Below are 13,046 nucleotides of genomic sequence, written 5' to 3' on the forward strand. Positions count from 1 at the left end.
TCCCCATCCTCAGTCTCTTCCTCCCTCAGACCCTTCCTGCTGCTCTGTGCCCTTCACCCCAGCGGCCCCAGTGACCCACACCAGGCTCTAGCTGCTCTGACAGCCCCACAGAGCGACTGGATGTGGCCCTAGTGCCCTGGGACTTGCCCCAGGGAGGGGCCTCTGTGACATGGGGGTAGGGGCGTCTTCTGTTGATTCCTCTGTAGGCCACAGAGCCCCCAGGCGAGGGCCCTAGCTAGGCCCTGGTCACGACAGGCACCACAGAGCTGTCATGCAAGCCACATGCAGGCCATGCTGAGGCATCTTTATTTCTCGGGGTCACATACAGCTCATGAGCCTTTCCCACTCGGGGGCTGCACCTGCCAAGGGAGGGGCCGAGAGCAGAACACATCAGAAGCCTGGGGCAGACAGCCGGAAGGCTGAGCCCACTCTTCCCTTTACCTTCCCACCCTAGCTTTGGACAAAAAAGCCCAGGTGAAGGTGGGTGGCAGACGCAGCCCAGGTCCACCTAGCTTCTCCTCACGGGATGCCCCTCCTGCAAGCAGCTGGGAAGGTGGTGGCCAGACTTCAGGAAGATGAGCGCCACTCAGCTTTCTGCTGCCTTTGGTGACTGTGGGACAGGGCTGTCTTCCCAGCCAAGATGGGCAGCGGGTAACTGGCAGGAACCCTGCCTGGTCATAGTGCCGCCTTCCCCACCTGGCAGCCCCTCTGCTGCAGCTTCCGGATGAGTTCCAATAGGTTCATCTGTAGTGTCAGCTCCTGGGATGCAGAGGGGCCACTGTGAGGTCCCCTTTAGCCCTGGCAAAGGCCCCAGGAAGCAGCCTCCTTTACCCAAGGACCCGGGGCAGATATCAGGACCTAGAGAGCACCAGGCTTGAGCCCATGGGGCTGACTTCCAGTGAAGCCTGGCTACCTCCCGCCAGAAAGAGGCAGGAGCTGGGACTCCGCCTGTGGCAGGGCCTGCAGTTGCCCTGGCTCGGCACAAATGGAGGTGTGTGCAGGGATGTAGGGGAACTGCACACGAGGCCCTGTAGGGCATAGCGAACCCAGGGAAGGTGGGCAATGCCCTGCAGCCACATGGCTTACCCTCCTGTGGCGGAGGCAGTGTGACCGGCCTCCATGCTGAGCACAGCGCAGAAACCCTTCCTGGAGCCTCCCTAACTCACCACGTACCCTGTCCCCACACACCCTGGGCCTGGGCTCCCCAGCGCCCAGCTAAAACCCCATATGGAATCTGGCCTTGGGGACCAGCATCCCCTGGGCTGTGCCGGGGCAGGCCTATGCCACTGACCTGCGGGTTGGTGGTCACATAGAAGCCGGCAACCCCTGCCTTCTCCAGTGTGCTCTGCTGGTCCGCCACCTTCCGGTCCAGCTCCAGGACAATCTTCTGGTCCATCGCCCGCTGCTCCTCACGGATCCGGTGCTCCACCGCCTGCCACGGTAAAGGCAGCTCAGGGGCTCAGCCTCCTGCCCATCAGTGCCTCACACACACACTCCTGGCCTGTCACCTCCTCTGGCCCCTCTCCACCCCCCAGTGGATCCAGCTCCCAGACTACGGATGGAGCCCGTACTGCACCCAGGTCTGTCCCTCCTTGGCCACACAGAACCCTACAGAGGGGCTCAGATGCCCTGCCCCAAATGCCCTTACTCCAGCACCTCCTGTCAGGTGTCCTCCCTTTGCTGTGCCAGGCCTCGCCCAGCCTTGACAGCTTGGGACCACCATGAGCAGGCCAGATGCTGGCTCCACCTCTGCTGACTGTCAAGCTGGCCACCATCTCTGGGCCTTTGCGTATGTTTCCTCCCCACTGGAGCTGCGGCCAACCCCAGCTCAGCACCTCCTCCCTGCATGCCCTGGCTTGGGGCTGCCTCAGGACCCTGCACACACCTCCACATGGACCCCACTGCTGGTGGCTTCTTGGTTATGGGTGGGCCTCTGCGTTGTTCCCAGGCAACCTGGGAGCAGGACTTGCTGGCTCCATCATCCCACCACTGCCCTCATCCCCAAGGCCACGGGGCACAATGGCCCCCACTCACACCTGCCCTGTACAGGCCCAGCCCATTAGGAGCTGCTGTCTTGAGGAGCAGGTGGAGGGGAGTGGGGGGATCACACACTCTCCACCCACTCCAAGCACACCCCAAACCCCCAACAGTGAAGAGCCACATGTGGGCACATCGAGCCTTCGCGGCCCACCCCGGGCTGAGGCCCGGGCTGGCCAGCAGCTTCCAAGCCACCCGGAGCCCCTCCTCTACGGCCCTCTCAGCAGAGCCCAGGTGGTGCCCACCCTGCCCACACCCCTACCTCTAGCTCGCGCTGCTGGGCCGCCTGGAGCACAGGCAGGTTGTGGGGCCGGCAGGCCTGCTGGGCTTCCTGGTGTTTCTGCCGCAGCGCCTGCCTGAGCACTGGACGGGGACAAGACCAGAGGGGCATCAGCAGGTGGCAGAGGGGTAAGAAGGAGGGGGCCTGCTCCAGCTGTCCCACCACCACAGGGAAGCAGGGCAGAGGCGTGGACGTGAGGGAGGCCTGCACCGGGAGCTGGGTGGAGCTCTGGACACCCAGCCCCCAGCCCACTCAGGCGGGCCCTCACCCAGGGTACAGCCCTTCTCCAGCAGCAGGGCTCCAGGGCACTAGAGGAGGGTGAGGCCAAGCGTGTGGTACGGGGGTAGACATCTTTGGTGGACTTTATGGACAAGGCCACTATATCATTTCCCTTAAAGACAGCGATTGGTGCAGAACAGACTGGTCAGACGACCTGCGGAGATACTGGGCTGGAGTTCCCAGCTTAAATACTTACTGATGACCTTATTAATGTCACTAGCTATATTTCTGCCTATTTTACAAGATTATTGTTTCTTTCATGACCAAATGTGTGGCTGAGCCTCCAACAAAAATAATGATGACTAGAAGACCTGAAACAACTGACCAAATATATAGTTCTGTAAGATCAGTGATTGTAATAGTGTAGCTCTAGATGTGGGAAGAAGCAACAGGGCAATAACAGACTAGCAGAACAGGCGGCCCGGAGGCCTTGGGCTACTGTTAGTTAACAGGGCCTAGTCTGGTAACAGCACATTGAGTGGCCTATCAAGGAAATCCTCACCTGACCTGGGAATGAGCATTCCTAACACCGTGGGACAAATTGGTCATGAAATGCCTTCCAAACCTTGGTCGAAATTAAGACTGAAAGAGAAGGGACTGTAACATACAGAATGTTGCCCACCACGCAGTTCTACAAGAATCAAGTCATTAACCACTGCAGTCGCTGACCTACCTGAAAGGAATTCAGGGTGAAGACAGGGATGAGGCACTTTGTGCTCTGGGAAAACTGGCAGAACTGGCCCTCAGACACTTGGATATTTTCAGGAGAAAATTTTATGAATACAGTTTCTTGCATCTTCCCATACTTAAAACGCACTAAAACCATTAACTAAGCTATCTGTTCCTCATGAATAGCAGTAACCTTCTACCAAGCTGCGTGCTTGGTTACATGTACCCCTTCACCAAAATCACATATATACTGGCCTCCCCCCGTCACCTCTTTGGAACAGTCCTCAGAGCTTTCGGAAAGACTGTCTCCAGGTTAGAATCCTCACGTTCGATCGACTAAAATTTTCCATTTCTTTCTTAGATTGACTATTGATTAATTTTTCAATAAATGGCATGAGCCGGCAGAGGCCATGTGCCAGGAAGTTTGTGTTGCTCCAAGAGGTGCCACCACGACCACCAAGCAAAGCTTCCACAGTCCCCACTAATTGTACAGGACTGGACAGAAGAGAAAGGTAGCATGGGATGGAAAGAAACCAATCACAAAACAGAACACTCAACACTATGCAGCCAAAATCCTAGACTTGTAAGTGTCAAGTAGCCAGATCTCCCCTGTGAGGAGGGGTCCCAGCTATAAGACACAAGCCCACCACTCTGTCCTCGGCAGAGACCTCACGTTACAGCCCTTCTTTGGAGGGCCCCTGAGGTTCCCCAATCTCCTGTTTCTTCGCAGTGCGTGCACATCTCGACTATGGCATTTATCACACTAAGTGAGTCTGAAGCTGAGGGCCACCCTCAAGACATTTCCATAAACACAGAGATGAGAAAGACACTCCCCAGTTAACGTTTACAATGTGTGGAGACAGGATGCAAGGAAACAGATAAATGCAGGGAAATGTCATCTTCACCCCATTTATCAACGTTGCTACAAACTTCCAGATTCCACGGGGCGAGCAACCAGAGGCAAAAAGAGAGCTGTGCCCACTGCCCGGGCTGGGGCCTGGCCTTTGCAATGACCAAGGAAAGCAATGGCAGCCAACCACCACCTGCTAAGTCAGAGAAAGGAAAAGCAGAAAGTCACAGGCACTTTCCCACTGCTGACAGCACAAAACCTTCCAAAGGACAAGAAGCGAAGTGTCTGAAGAGTTATCAAAACTCCGCACTAAAAGGAACCAGGGCTCCATGGAGACACGGCTTGTTCCCTTGCTGCCCCCTCCCCCTTTAAAAAAACTATTCTGAGTGCTTGATTTGCTCCCTGAGCTACTAAGCTCTGGAGATAAACAAAAATCACCAAAACGAGAGCAAATACTACTTACTGACAATCTGCATTTGGCACAGACCCAGTCAAAGGCAGGAGGAGTGGGAAAGCTTTACAGTGGCAAAGGGGAAAGGTCCATCCTGATGGAAGGTTGTTGGTGTGGGGAAGCTGGAGGCAGGCTGTCAGAAGAGGGGTTGAGGCTGGGAAAGAACAAGAAAAGATGAGCCTGAACACCTTCCTGTACCAGAAAGCAAGAAGTGCTCCAACAATAATGGGGACACATAAAAAGGACACAGGAGCCAGCCCACTGTTCTTCCACTGGCCAAATGTGGCATGATTTGAGCATTAAAAGGCATCAACTATGTACTTTGGATTTGTGAGTTGCATCTCATTCCTCAATAACAATGTGTACAGGGACTTCCCTGGTGGCGCAGTGGTTAAGAATCTGCCTGCCAATGCAGGGGACACAGGTTCGATCCCTGGTCTGGGAAGATCCCACATGCCGCGGAGCAACGAAGCTCGTGCGCCACAACTACTGAGCCTGTGCTCTAGAGCCCATGAGCCACAACTACTTAGCCCTGTGCCACAACTACTGAAGCTCGCGCGCCTAGAACCCATGCTCTACAACAAGAGCAGGCACCGCAACGAAGAGCAGCCCCAGCTCACCGCAGCTAGAGAAAGCCCGTGCGCAGCAACGAAGACCCAACGCAGCCAAAAATAAATAAATAAAATATAATTATAAAAAAACAATGTGTACAAAGACAACCACCCAAACATTTAGGGAAGAAGTAGTACCAATTATACACAAATTCTTCTGGAAAACCAAAGAGAACACTTACCAACTCATCCTGTGAAGCGAGCATCACCCTGATACTCAAACCAGACAAAAATGTTACAAGAGAACTACAGACCAATGCCCATCACTAGCATAGAAGTAAAAATTCTTAAGATTTTAGCAAATCAAACCAACACAGACAAAAAGAATAGTTCATCATGACTGAGTAAGGTTTATCCCAGGAATGCAGTTTATCCCAGGAATTTTAAAAATCAATGTATTTCACCGTAGTAACCAAAAATCCACTTGATCATCTCAATAGACGCAGAAAAAAGATGTGACAAATCCCAACATCCATTCCTGATAGAAACACACTAATCCTGGGGCAGATGTCTATCATCTGCCCCCACAGGAAAGGGACCTCACATCACTAGGAGGAATTTTTGCCACAAACGCTTAACGTGTGTATCGTCATGCTGTCCAGTTTACAGGAAACACAGAAAGTGGAGAAAGAGGTACAATGTCAACACGAGGAAGCAATCCAACAGATCCACAGTGGGGACGTTCTAAGGCAGAATACCCTGGACTCTTCAAAAAGTCAGTGCCACGATAAATGTTGGGAACTGTTTCAGAAGCAGAGACCAAAGTAACCAATGGCAATGCATGACCACACACTGGATCCTTATAAAGGGACAGACAATTTGAGACAAGTTTCGGTATGTGACCGTGGACTCAATGTCAGAACACACCCTGGAATGATTCATTTCTATCCATTGTGGTTACAGAGGAGAGCGTTCTTGTTCTAGATCGCTGGTTCTCAGTACTGGACCAAGGCTGACCCCCAAGGATGTCTGGAGACATTTCTGGCTGTCACTACTGGGGGAAGGTGCCACTATCATCTAGTAGTTAGAAGCCAAGAATGCTTTTAAACATTCAGCAAATAACCATTAAGACCTGTCCAAGGACTTCCCTGGTGGCGCAGTGGTTAAGAATCCACCTGCCAAAGCAGGGGACATGGGTTCAAGATCCCGCATGCCGCGGAGCAACTAAGCCCGTGCGCCACAACTACTGAGCCTGTGCTCTAGAGCCTGCGAGCCACAAGTACTGAGCCCGCGTGCCACAACTACTGAAGCCCGTGCGCCTAGAGCCCGCGCTCCACAAAAGAAGCCACCACAATGAGAAGCCCGCGCACTGCAATGAAGAACCAATGCAGCCAAAAATAAAGAAGAAAAAAAAAAAAACCTGTCCAGCCTCAAATGCCAACAGTGCTGCTGTTGAAAACCCTCGTCTAGAGGAATGCTGAGGACCCCTGGTGAAGCCCTGTGGTGTTGCACATACTTACGGACACAAAGAACTTTGTCAAAACTTCAGTTATTGAGTGTAGCTGGAGAACGTAAGTATTCATTATATTATACTTCCAACTTTTCTAAATACTTAACCTTTTTTAAATAAAAAGTTTGGGAAAAATAAAATAAGAAAGGTGGGAAATCTGAGGGGGCGGGAAGAGCTGCCCAGCATACCTCGCAGGAAGGGGCTCCGGAGGCCCCTCCCATTCCCGGTAGGGATGCCTGGGAGGGGCCAAGGCTCCTAAGGCTTTGGCCAAACGCGTGGCTCAAGTGGAAAAGTTTTCGGGTCCTGGAGGGTGCCTCAGGGCTCAGAGCAAGGGAACTTGATGCGCGGCGGAGAGGGAACTGACACTAAAGGGCGCTGCAGAGCTGTCAACACTGCGGGGGGCCAACCGCCAACACCAGACCTGCCGGTGGGCTGACCAAGCACAGAGGCCTCGGGCCATCCTGCCTGGAAGGGGAGTGAGGGCACGCGGGAGCGCGAGCAGGGAGTTTCTGGATGTCCTGCGAAAAGATGACCGTGCAACTGACAAAGTAAAACCGACTTGACCCATTTGTCATCAAAGGCCCCGCGCCCTCGATCCGGTCAATTTCAAGGGCTTCTTTCGAACGGTACCCGGGGAAGGCCTCCGCCCGCAGAGACCGGAACTGCCGGGGCAGGCCGAGCTCCCGCGCGGGGAGCTGGGCCATCCCGTCGCCCCCGCGCACCTCGGTGCTCGTTCTGCAGCCGCAGGCGCTGGTTGTACAGGCTCTTCTCGGTGAGGTGCTGGATGTCCAGCAGCCCCTGCACGATCTCGAACACGGTGCCGTCGAGGAGCGCCAGGGCCAGGTCGCTGAGCGTGGTGTAGGACAGGCGCTGCTGGAAGGAGCTGCGGGAGGAGGGCGCGGTGAGCGGGGCGGGGCCGAGCCGCCTGCCCGCGCGCCCCGCCCACCCCGCGCGCCCCGCGGCCGCGCACCTGGGCAACTCCTTGACCAGGCCCTGCAGCGCCGACAGCAACTGGTAGTGCCGCTCCTGCTGCCGGGCTCCGTCCACCGCCTCCTCCAAGGCGCCGGAGTACCGCTCCATGACACCCACACCCCGCCAGCCGCCGCCGAAGCGACGCGCGCCTCCTACGTCAGTCCAGAGCGCGGCGCGCCCCGCCCCCTTTCACGACAGTTCTGAGCACGGCGCGGCCCGCCTTTGCGTCATCCAGAAGGAGGCTGTCTCGGCCCCAGTGAGCAGCGTCCCGCATTGTCCCCGCCCCTTACCCTGCCTCCACGCCCACGCGACCTCCGAGTCTTTACTCCACAGCCTCAAAATCGCGAGATTTCTGAGAATTCTCCCCCGCCCGCGCGGTGGGCGTGGACCGAGGCCCCGCCCCTGCCCCGCCCTGCCCCGCCCTGCATTGTAGACTGTGCTATGGGCACCCTGTGCTTTTTTTTCCTTCAATTGGCTATTTTTCTGGAATCAAATTACAGTAGTGATTAATAGATTTTATTTTTTATATCTGGAGAAAAGGATTTGTTAGTTTTATAATTTTTCTTAAGAACAAGCATATGTATTTAGTAGTTCCATTGCATTAGAACAGTTTTAACTCACAGTGACTTGTGAAATCCATCTTCTCCAGGCCTGTGTGTTGAGAGCTTCCTGTCTTATCAAGTCATGGGTGGAGAAGAAGAGGCTGTCCTGTTAAGTGGCAGGATGTTTACAAGTGACACTGCTTCTTCTAAAACATTGGTTCTTTTAAGACTTTTCAGTTTTACACAAAGACTAGAGTAAAATGGTAACAGTAAACCCGACAACTAAAATTTGGCACTTGCCATCTACCTCTACAAGGATTAAATCCCAAGCCTGTTGCCAAAATCTTGGCTCGCTGTGCACCGATGCCAAATAAAAATATGGAGACAGAGGTTTGGAAGATAGGAAGTAGCGAGGCTTAATTTTCTTTGCCAGGCAAAGGGAAGACAGTAGGCTAGTGCCTCAAGAACTGTGCCCCACCCCGCCAACCTTCCTGGGGAATTACAGGGATTCTTATGGGGAGTTCGAAGTCCGAAGTGAGAGACAAGGATCAAAATGGTGAAGGTCATGCATACTTCTTCTTGCATTATTTCAAAACAGTCACCGCTAGAGTCAAGCAACCCGGTAATTGTGTCCGGCAGCCCGGTAATTGGGTCTGTTAGTCTCTGGATTATCGGTCTGCGACCTCCTTTCTGAAATGCAAACAACTACAAGGGGTGATTTGCTACAAGAGGTTACAGGGGGAGCAAATACCAGGTGCAGAATGTAAATTACAAAGGATTGGGGGTGACAGGTTAGCTTTGTGAAGGGCAATTCTAACTACAGACACTACAGATCAGTAACAGTTAAAATAAAACTAGGATTAACTCTCTCAGGCCACGTTATGTTTCTTCTCTAGCCTGTTCACTGCTCCCTTTATTTTCCTTGTTCTTAGGAGAGGGAAAACTTCATTTTTATTTTTGCTGCAACAATCGTTACCCTAAAAAAACCTCATGATTTCTTTTTTTAAAAATAAATTTATTTATTTATTTTTTATTTTTGGCTGTGTTGGGTCTCCGTTGCTGCACGTGGGCTTTCTCTAGTTGTGGCGAGCAGGGGCTACTCTTGGTTGCGGTGTGCGGGCTTCTCATTGTGGTGGCTTTTCTTGTTGCGGAGCGTGGGCTCTAGGTGCACAGGCTTCAGTAGTTGTGGCGCACGGGCTTAGTTGCTCCGCAGCATGTGGGACCTTCCCAGACCAGGGCTCGAACCCGTGTCCCCTGCATTGACAGGCGGATTCTTAACCACTGCACCACCAGGGAAGTCCCCAAAACTCGTGATTTCTTAAGGACAAATATTTTCTGACTCCCTCCAGAGTCAATAACAATTATTGCCAGGCAACTTTTAACAACCTTGTGTCTTTTTGTCTTTATAAGCCCCTGACCCTTTCTCTTCCCTAGCACACTCTTTAAGGGTTACCTGAATCTGTGTCTCCTGCCACCTAAAAATTGTCACTCGCCATCTGACTCTGCCAGGATGAGGTCACCAGCCACTGCAGTCTCAAAACACACCCTGAAAGGAGTTCAGGGTAGAGATCAGGAATGAGGCACTCTGCTCTGGGAAAACTGGCAGAACAGGTCTTCAGACAGATTTTATGAGCCCAATTTCTTGCATTTTCTCATATGGAAAGAAGCACTAGCATCGGGACTTCCCTGGTGGTCCAGTGGTTAATGATCTGCCTTCCAATGCAAGGGACACGGGTTCGATTCCCTGGTCGGGGAGCTAAGATCCCACATGCTACGGGGCAACAAAGCCCACGCACCGCAATTACTGAGCCCCCACTCTGCAACTATAGAAGCCCGTGTGCTGCAACCAAGAGCCCACACACTGCAAATGAAAGATCCCACGTGCTGCAACTAAGACCCCACGCAGCCTAATTAATTAATTAAAAAAAAAGAAAAGCACTAAAATCATTAACTGAGACATCTGCTCCTCGTGACTAGCAGCAACCGCCTCATGACCAGCTGCAATCTTCTGCCAACATGTGTGCTTGATTGTACGTATCTCCCTTCACCAAAATCACATATATACTGACACCCCAACCCCACCCCCGGCCCAACCTCTTCAGAGCAGTTCCTCAGGGCTATCTCAGAGGCTGTCTCCCGAGCTGTAGTCCTCATTTTGCCCCCAAATAAAACATAACTCACAACTTTCACGTTGTGCTTTTTTTTTTTTTTTTTTCCAGTGGACACTCCCAAATGCAATTCTTAAGATCCCAAATAAACCCTTTTCCTGTTTGCAGTCTCCTGCATTTTTTTTTTTTTTTTGGTTGTCACACTTAGCATTATACATGTAAGATCCATCCATGTCTTTGCATAGATTGATGGTTCATTTCTTTCCATTGCTAAATAGTATTTAATTGCATGTGTATGGGAGGAAAAATAATTTTCCCTCTATACTTCTGTGTTCTTAGTTGAGATCACTCCTATAAGATACATTAACAAAAGAAAAACAATCAGAAACTTAATAATGTACATACATCCTGTGAATTTGGGAGGTACCCAGGAAAACTAAGTAAGTCCCTGAAATGGCCCAAGCCATCTCCTCAAATGCCATCCTCAGCTAAAAACAAAAGAAAGGTGTTAGGGGAGGGGGGAACCAGGTTAAAGGAGGTTATCAGACAAAGCACAGTAAAAAAAAGGGTATGGTTGTTATGCAGATTTAAGTCCCGGCCTTCTCCACTGAAAAGAGTTTCTTGAGATAGTCACCCTTCTATTCCTGGTACTGAGAGGGAGACACCTTTATAAATGTAGATTTCCATTATAAATGTAAATTTCCCTCCCCAAAAGGGTAACTTCTACTCGAATTTCAGAGATTCTCCTGTGTCTGTTTTTTTAAATTAATTGGTTCAAAATAATCCTTATGCCAAAGAGGCATATATGGGGGTGTCCTATTCCGCTCCCCTTAACATGGATGTGCAAGTTTTTGTTTGAACCCCTGTTTTCAATACTTTGGTGTCTATAACTAGGAGTTACATTGTTGCACCATATCATACTGTACATTTACCTTTTTGAGGAAATATCAAAATATTATACACATAGGCTGCACCATTTTACATTTCCACAAGCAATGGTTAAAATTTCCATTTGCTCTACCTTGTTGCCAATATTCATTATTTTTTATTTTTCTTGACAATAACAATTCTAGTGTGTTTGAAGGGGTATTGAATCGTGGTACTCATTTGCATTTCCATCATGACTACTGATGTTTGACATGTTTTCATGTCCTTGCTGACCATTTGTATATCTTGTCTGGAGAAGAGTCAGGTCAAGTCCATTGTGCATTGTAAAAATTGAGTTCTTTATGTTTTTGTTGTTAAGTTTCTTTTTTAAAAATTAATTAATTAATTAATTAATTTTTTGGGGCTGTGTTGGGTCTTCGTTGCTGCACGTGAGCTCTCTCTAGTTGCGGTAAGCGGGGGCTACTCTTCGTTGCAGTGTGCGGGCTTCTCATTGTGGTGGCTTCTGTTGTTGTGGAACACAGGCTCTAGGCGCGAGGGCTTCAGTAGTTGTGGCATGCGGGCTTAGTTGCTCTGCAGCATGTGGGATCTTCCCGGACCAGGGTTCGAACCCGTGTCCCCTGCATTGGCAGGCGGATTCTTAACCACTGTCCCACGAGGGAAGTCCCTGGTAAGTTTCTTGATATATTCTAAAAATAGACTTTTATTAGATATAAAATGTGCAAACATTTCCTTCCATTCTGTGGGCTGTCTTTTCACTTTCTGGATAGCATTTTTGATGATAAAGTTTTTAACTTTGAGGAAATCCTATGTATCTATTTTTTTCTTTCATTGCTTGTACTTTCGTGTCAGATCTAAGAAACTATTACTAAATGTAAGGTGATAAAGATTTATTCCCTTGGTTTATTTGAGAGATTATAGAGCCATCCCTCGGTATCCACTTTGCTAGGGTTTAGGTCTGTGGTCAGAGTCAGTGTCAGGGCTTAGGGGTCAGGGTTAGGGTTAGGATTATGGTCAGGGTTGGAGAGTCAGGATAGAGGGTGATGGTTAAAGGGTCAGGGTCAGAGATTAGAGTTTAGGTGTCAGGATCGAGGGTCTAGAGTCCAAGGTTAGGGTTGTTAGGTTTAGGGTTATAGGTTAGGGGTTAGGGTTATAGGCTGTGGTGTTAGGGTTAGATTTAGGTTTAAGCATAACCCACCCTCATCCCCCTTCTCCTTCTCTGAGGCTTCCAGGATGGACATTATTCTCCCAGGGTCACACATTAGTCAGGTAGGTGAGCTGTATCATTGTGTTTCTGCCCCCGAGTCTGGGCTCTGAGAGAATGAATGTCTGTACTTGTCTCTGTTTTGAATCCAACTCAACCTCAGTCAAGGGTTGTGGAGGGCATCAGAAATCAAGCAGTTTCTGTCAGCCTTCCCTCCTGCCTGGAAAGGATGGTGCTGGCCCCACTCTGCCTGGGCAGTCCTAGGTTCCAGCACAGCTCTGACGCGAGGGCACTCAGAAGACATGTGCGGATTTATTCAGGACTGGGTGCAGTGACTGGCTGGCCCTCAGGTGCTGCCTTTTTGAGGGCTGCTGAGGCCCTCCTGACACTTGATGAATCCTTTGTCCCATCTGAGTGGGTATCAGTAGAAAATCAAGTCTCAGACAGGATAGCCCTTGACCTCTGAGCATCCAGGCAGGCATCTGTGGTTCTCCAGCTCAGGCCAGCCTGGGCCCTGTCAAGCTCTTGTTGCCAATTACTGAGCTGACCATGCAGCTGTGCAATTGAACAGCTACCCAGGCAGCGTAGACATCCCCCTGGATGTTTCAATTCCCTACATCCATGTGATTGAGAGAAGTGTCTCTTCCCTCACAGCCTCGTAGCCGGCCAAGAGAGGTAATAACCCTCCAAACATAGAGTGCGGCCCTG

General features: G+C 50.9%; 1 protein-coding gene across 2 annotated transcripts; it reads right to left on the bottom strand.

The window, feature by feature from the left end:
* Nucleotides 1-267: 267 nt before the first annotated feature.
* LOC137776254 (protein DGCR6) lies at nt 268-7,784 on the bottom strand. 2 transcript variants are annotated; one of them, XM_068562508.1, is made up of 5 exons: nt 7,598-7,784; nt 7,350-7,510; nt 2,300-2,400; nt 1,292-1,432; nt 268-359 (listed from the first exon to the last, which is right to left on the bottom strand). In XM_068562508.1, exons 1-5 carry the CDS (start codon nt 7,705-7,707, stop codon nt 330-332), a joined length of 543 nt encoding a protein of 180 aa, XP_068418609.1. In that variant the 5' UTR covers nt 7,708-7,784; the 3' UTR covers nt 268-329. The 2 variants fall into 2 exon arrangements, with proteins under 2 accessions (XP_068418609.1, XP_068418608.1); XM_068562507.1 differs by having other exon boundaries at nt 268-759.
* Nucleotides 7,785-13,046: the final 5,262 nt, after the last annotated feature.

This window comes from Eschrichtius robustus, chromosome 14 (genome assembly GCF_028021215.1).
Source record: "Eschrichtius robustus isolate mEscRob2 chromosome 14, mEscRob2.pri, whole genome shotgun sequence".
Taxonomy (NCBI): domain Eukaryota; kingdom Metazoa; phylum Chordata; class Mammalia; order Artiodactyla; family Eschrichtiidae; genus Eschrichtius; species Eschrichtius robustus.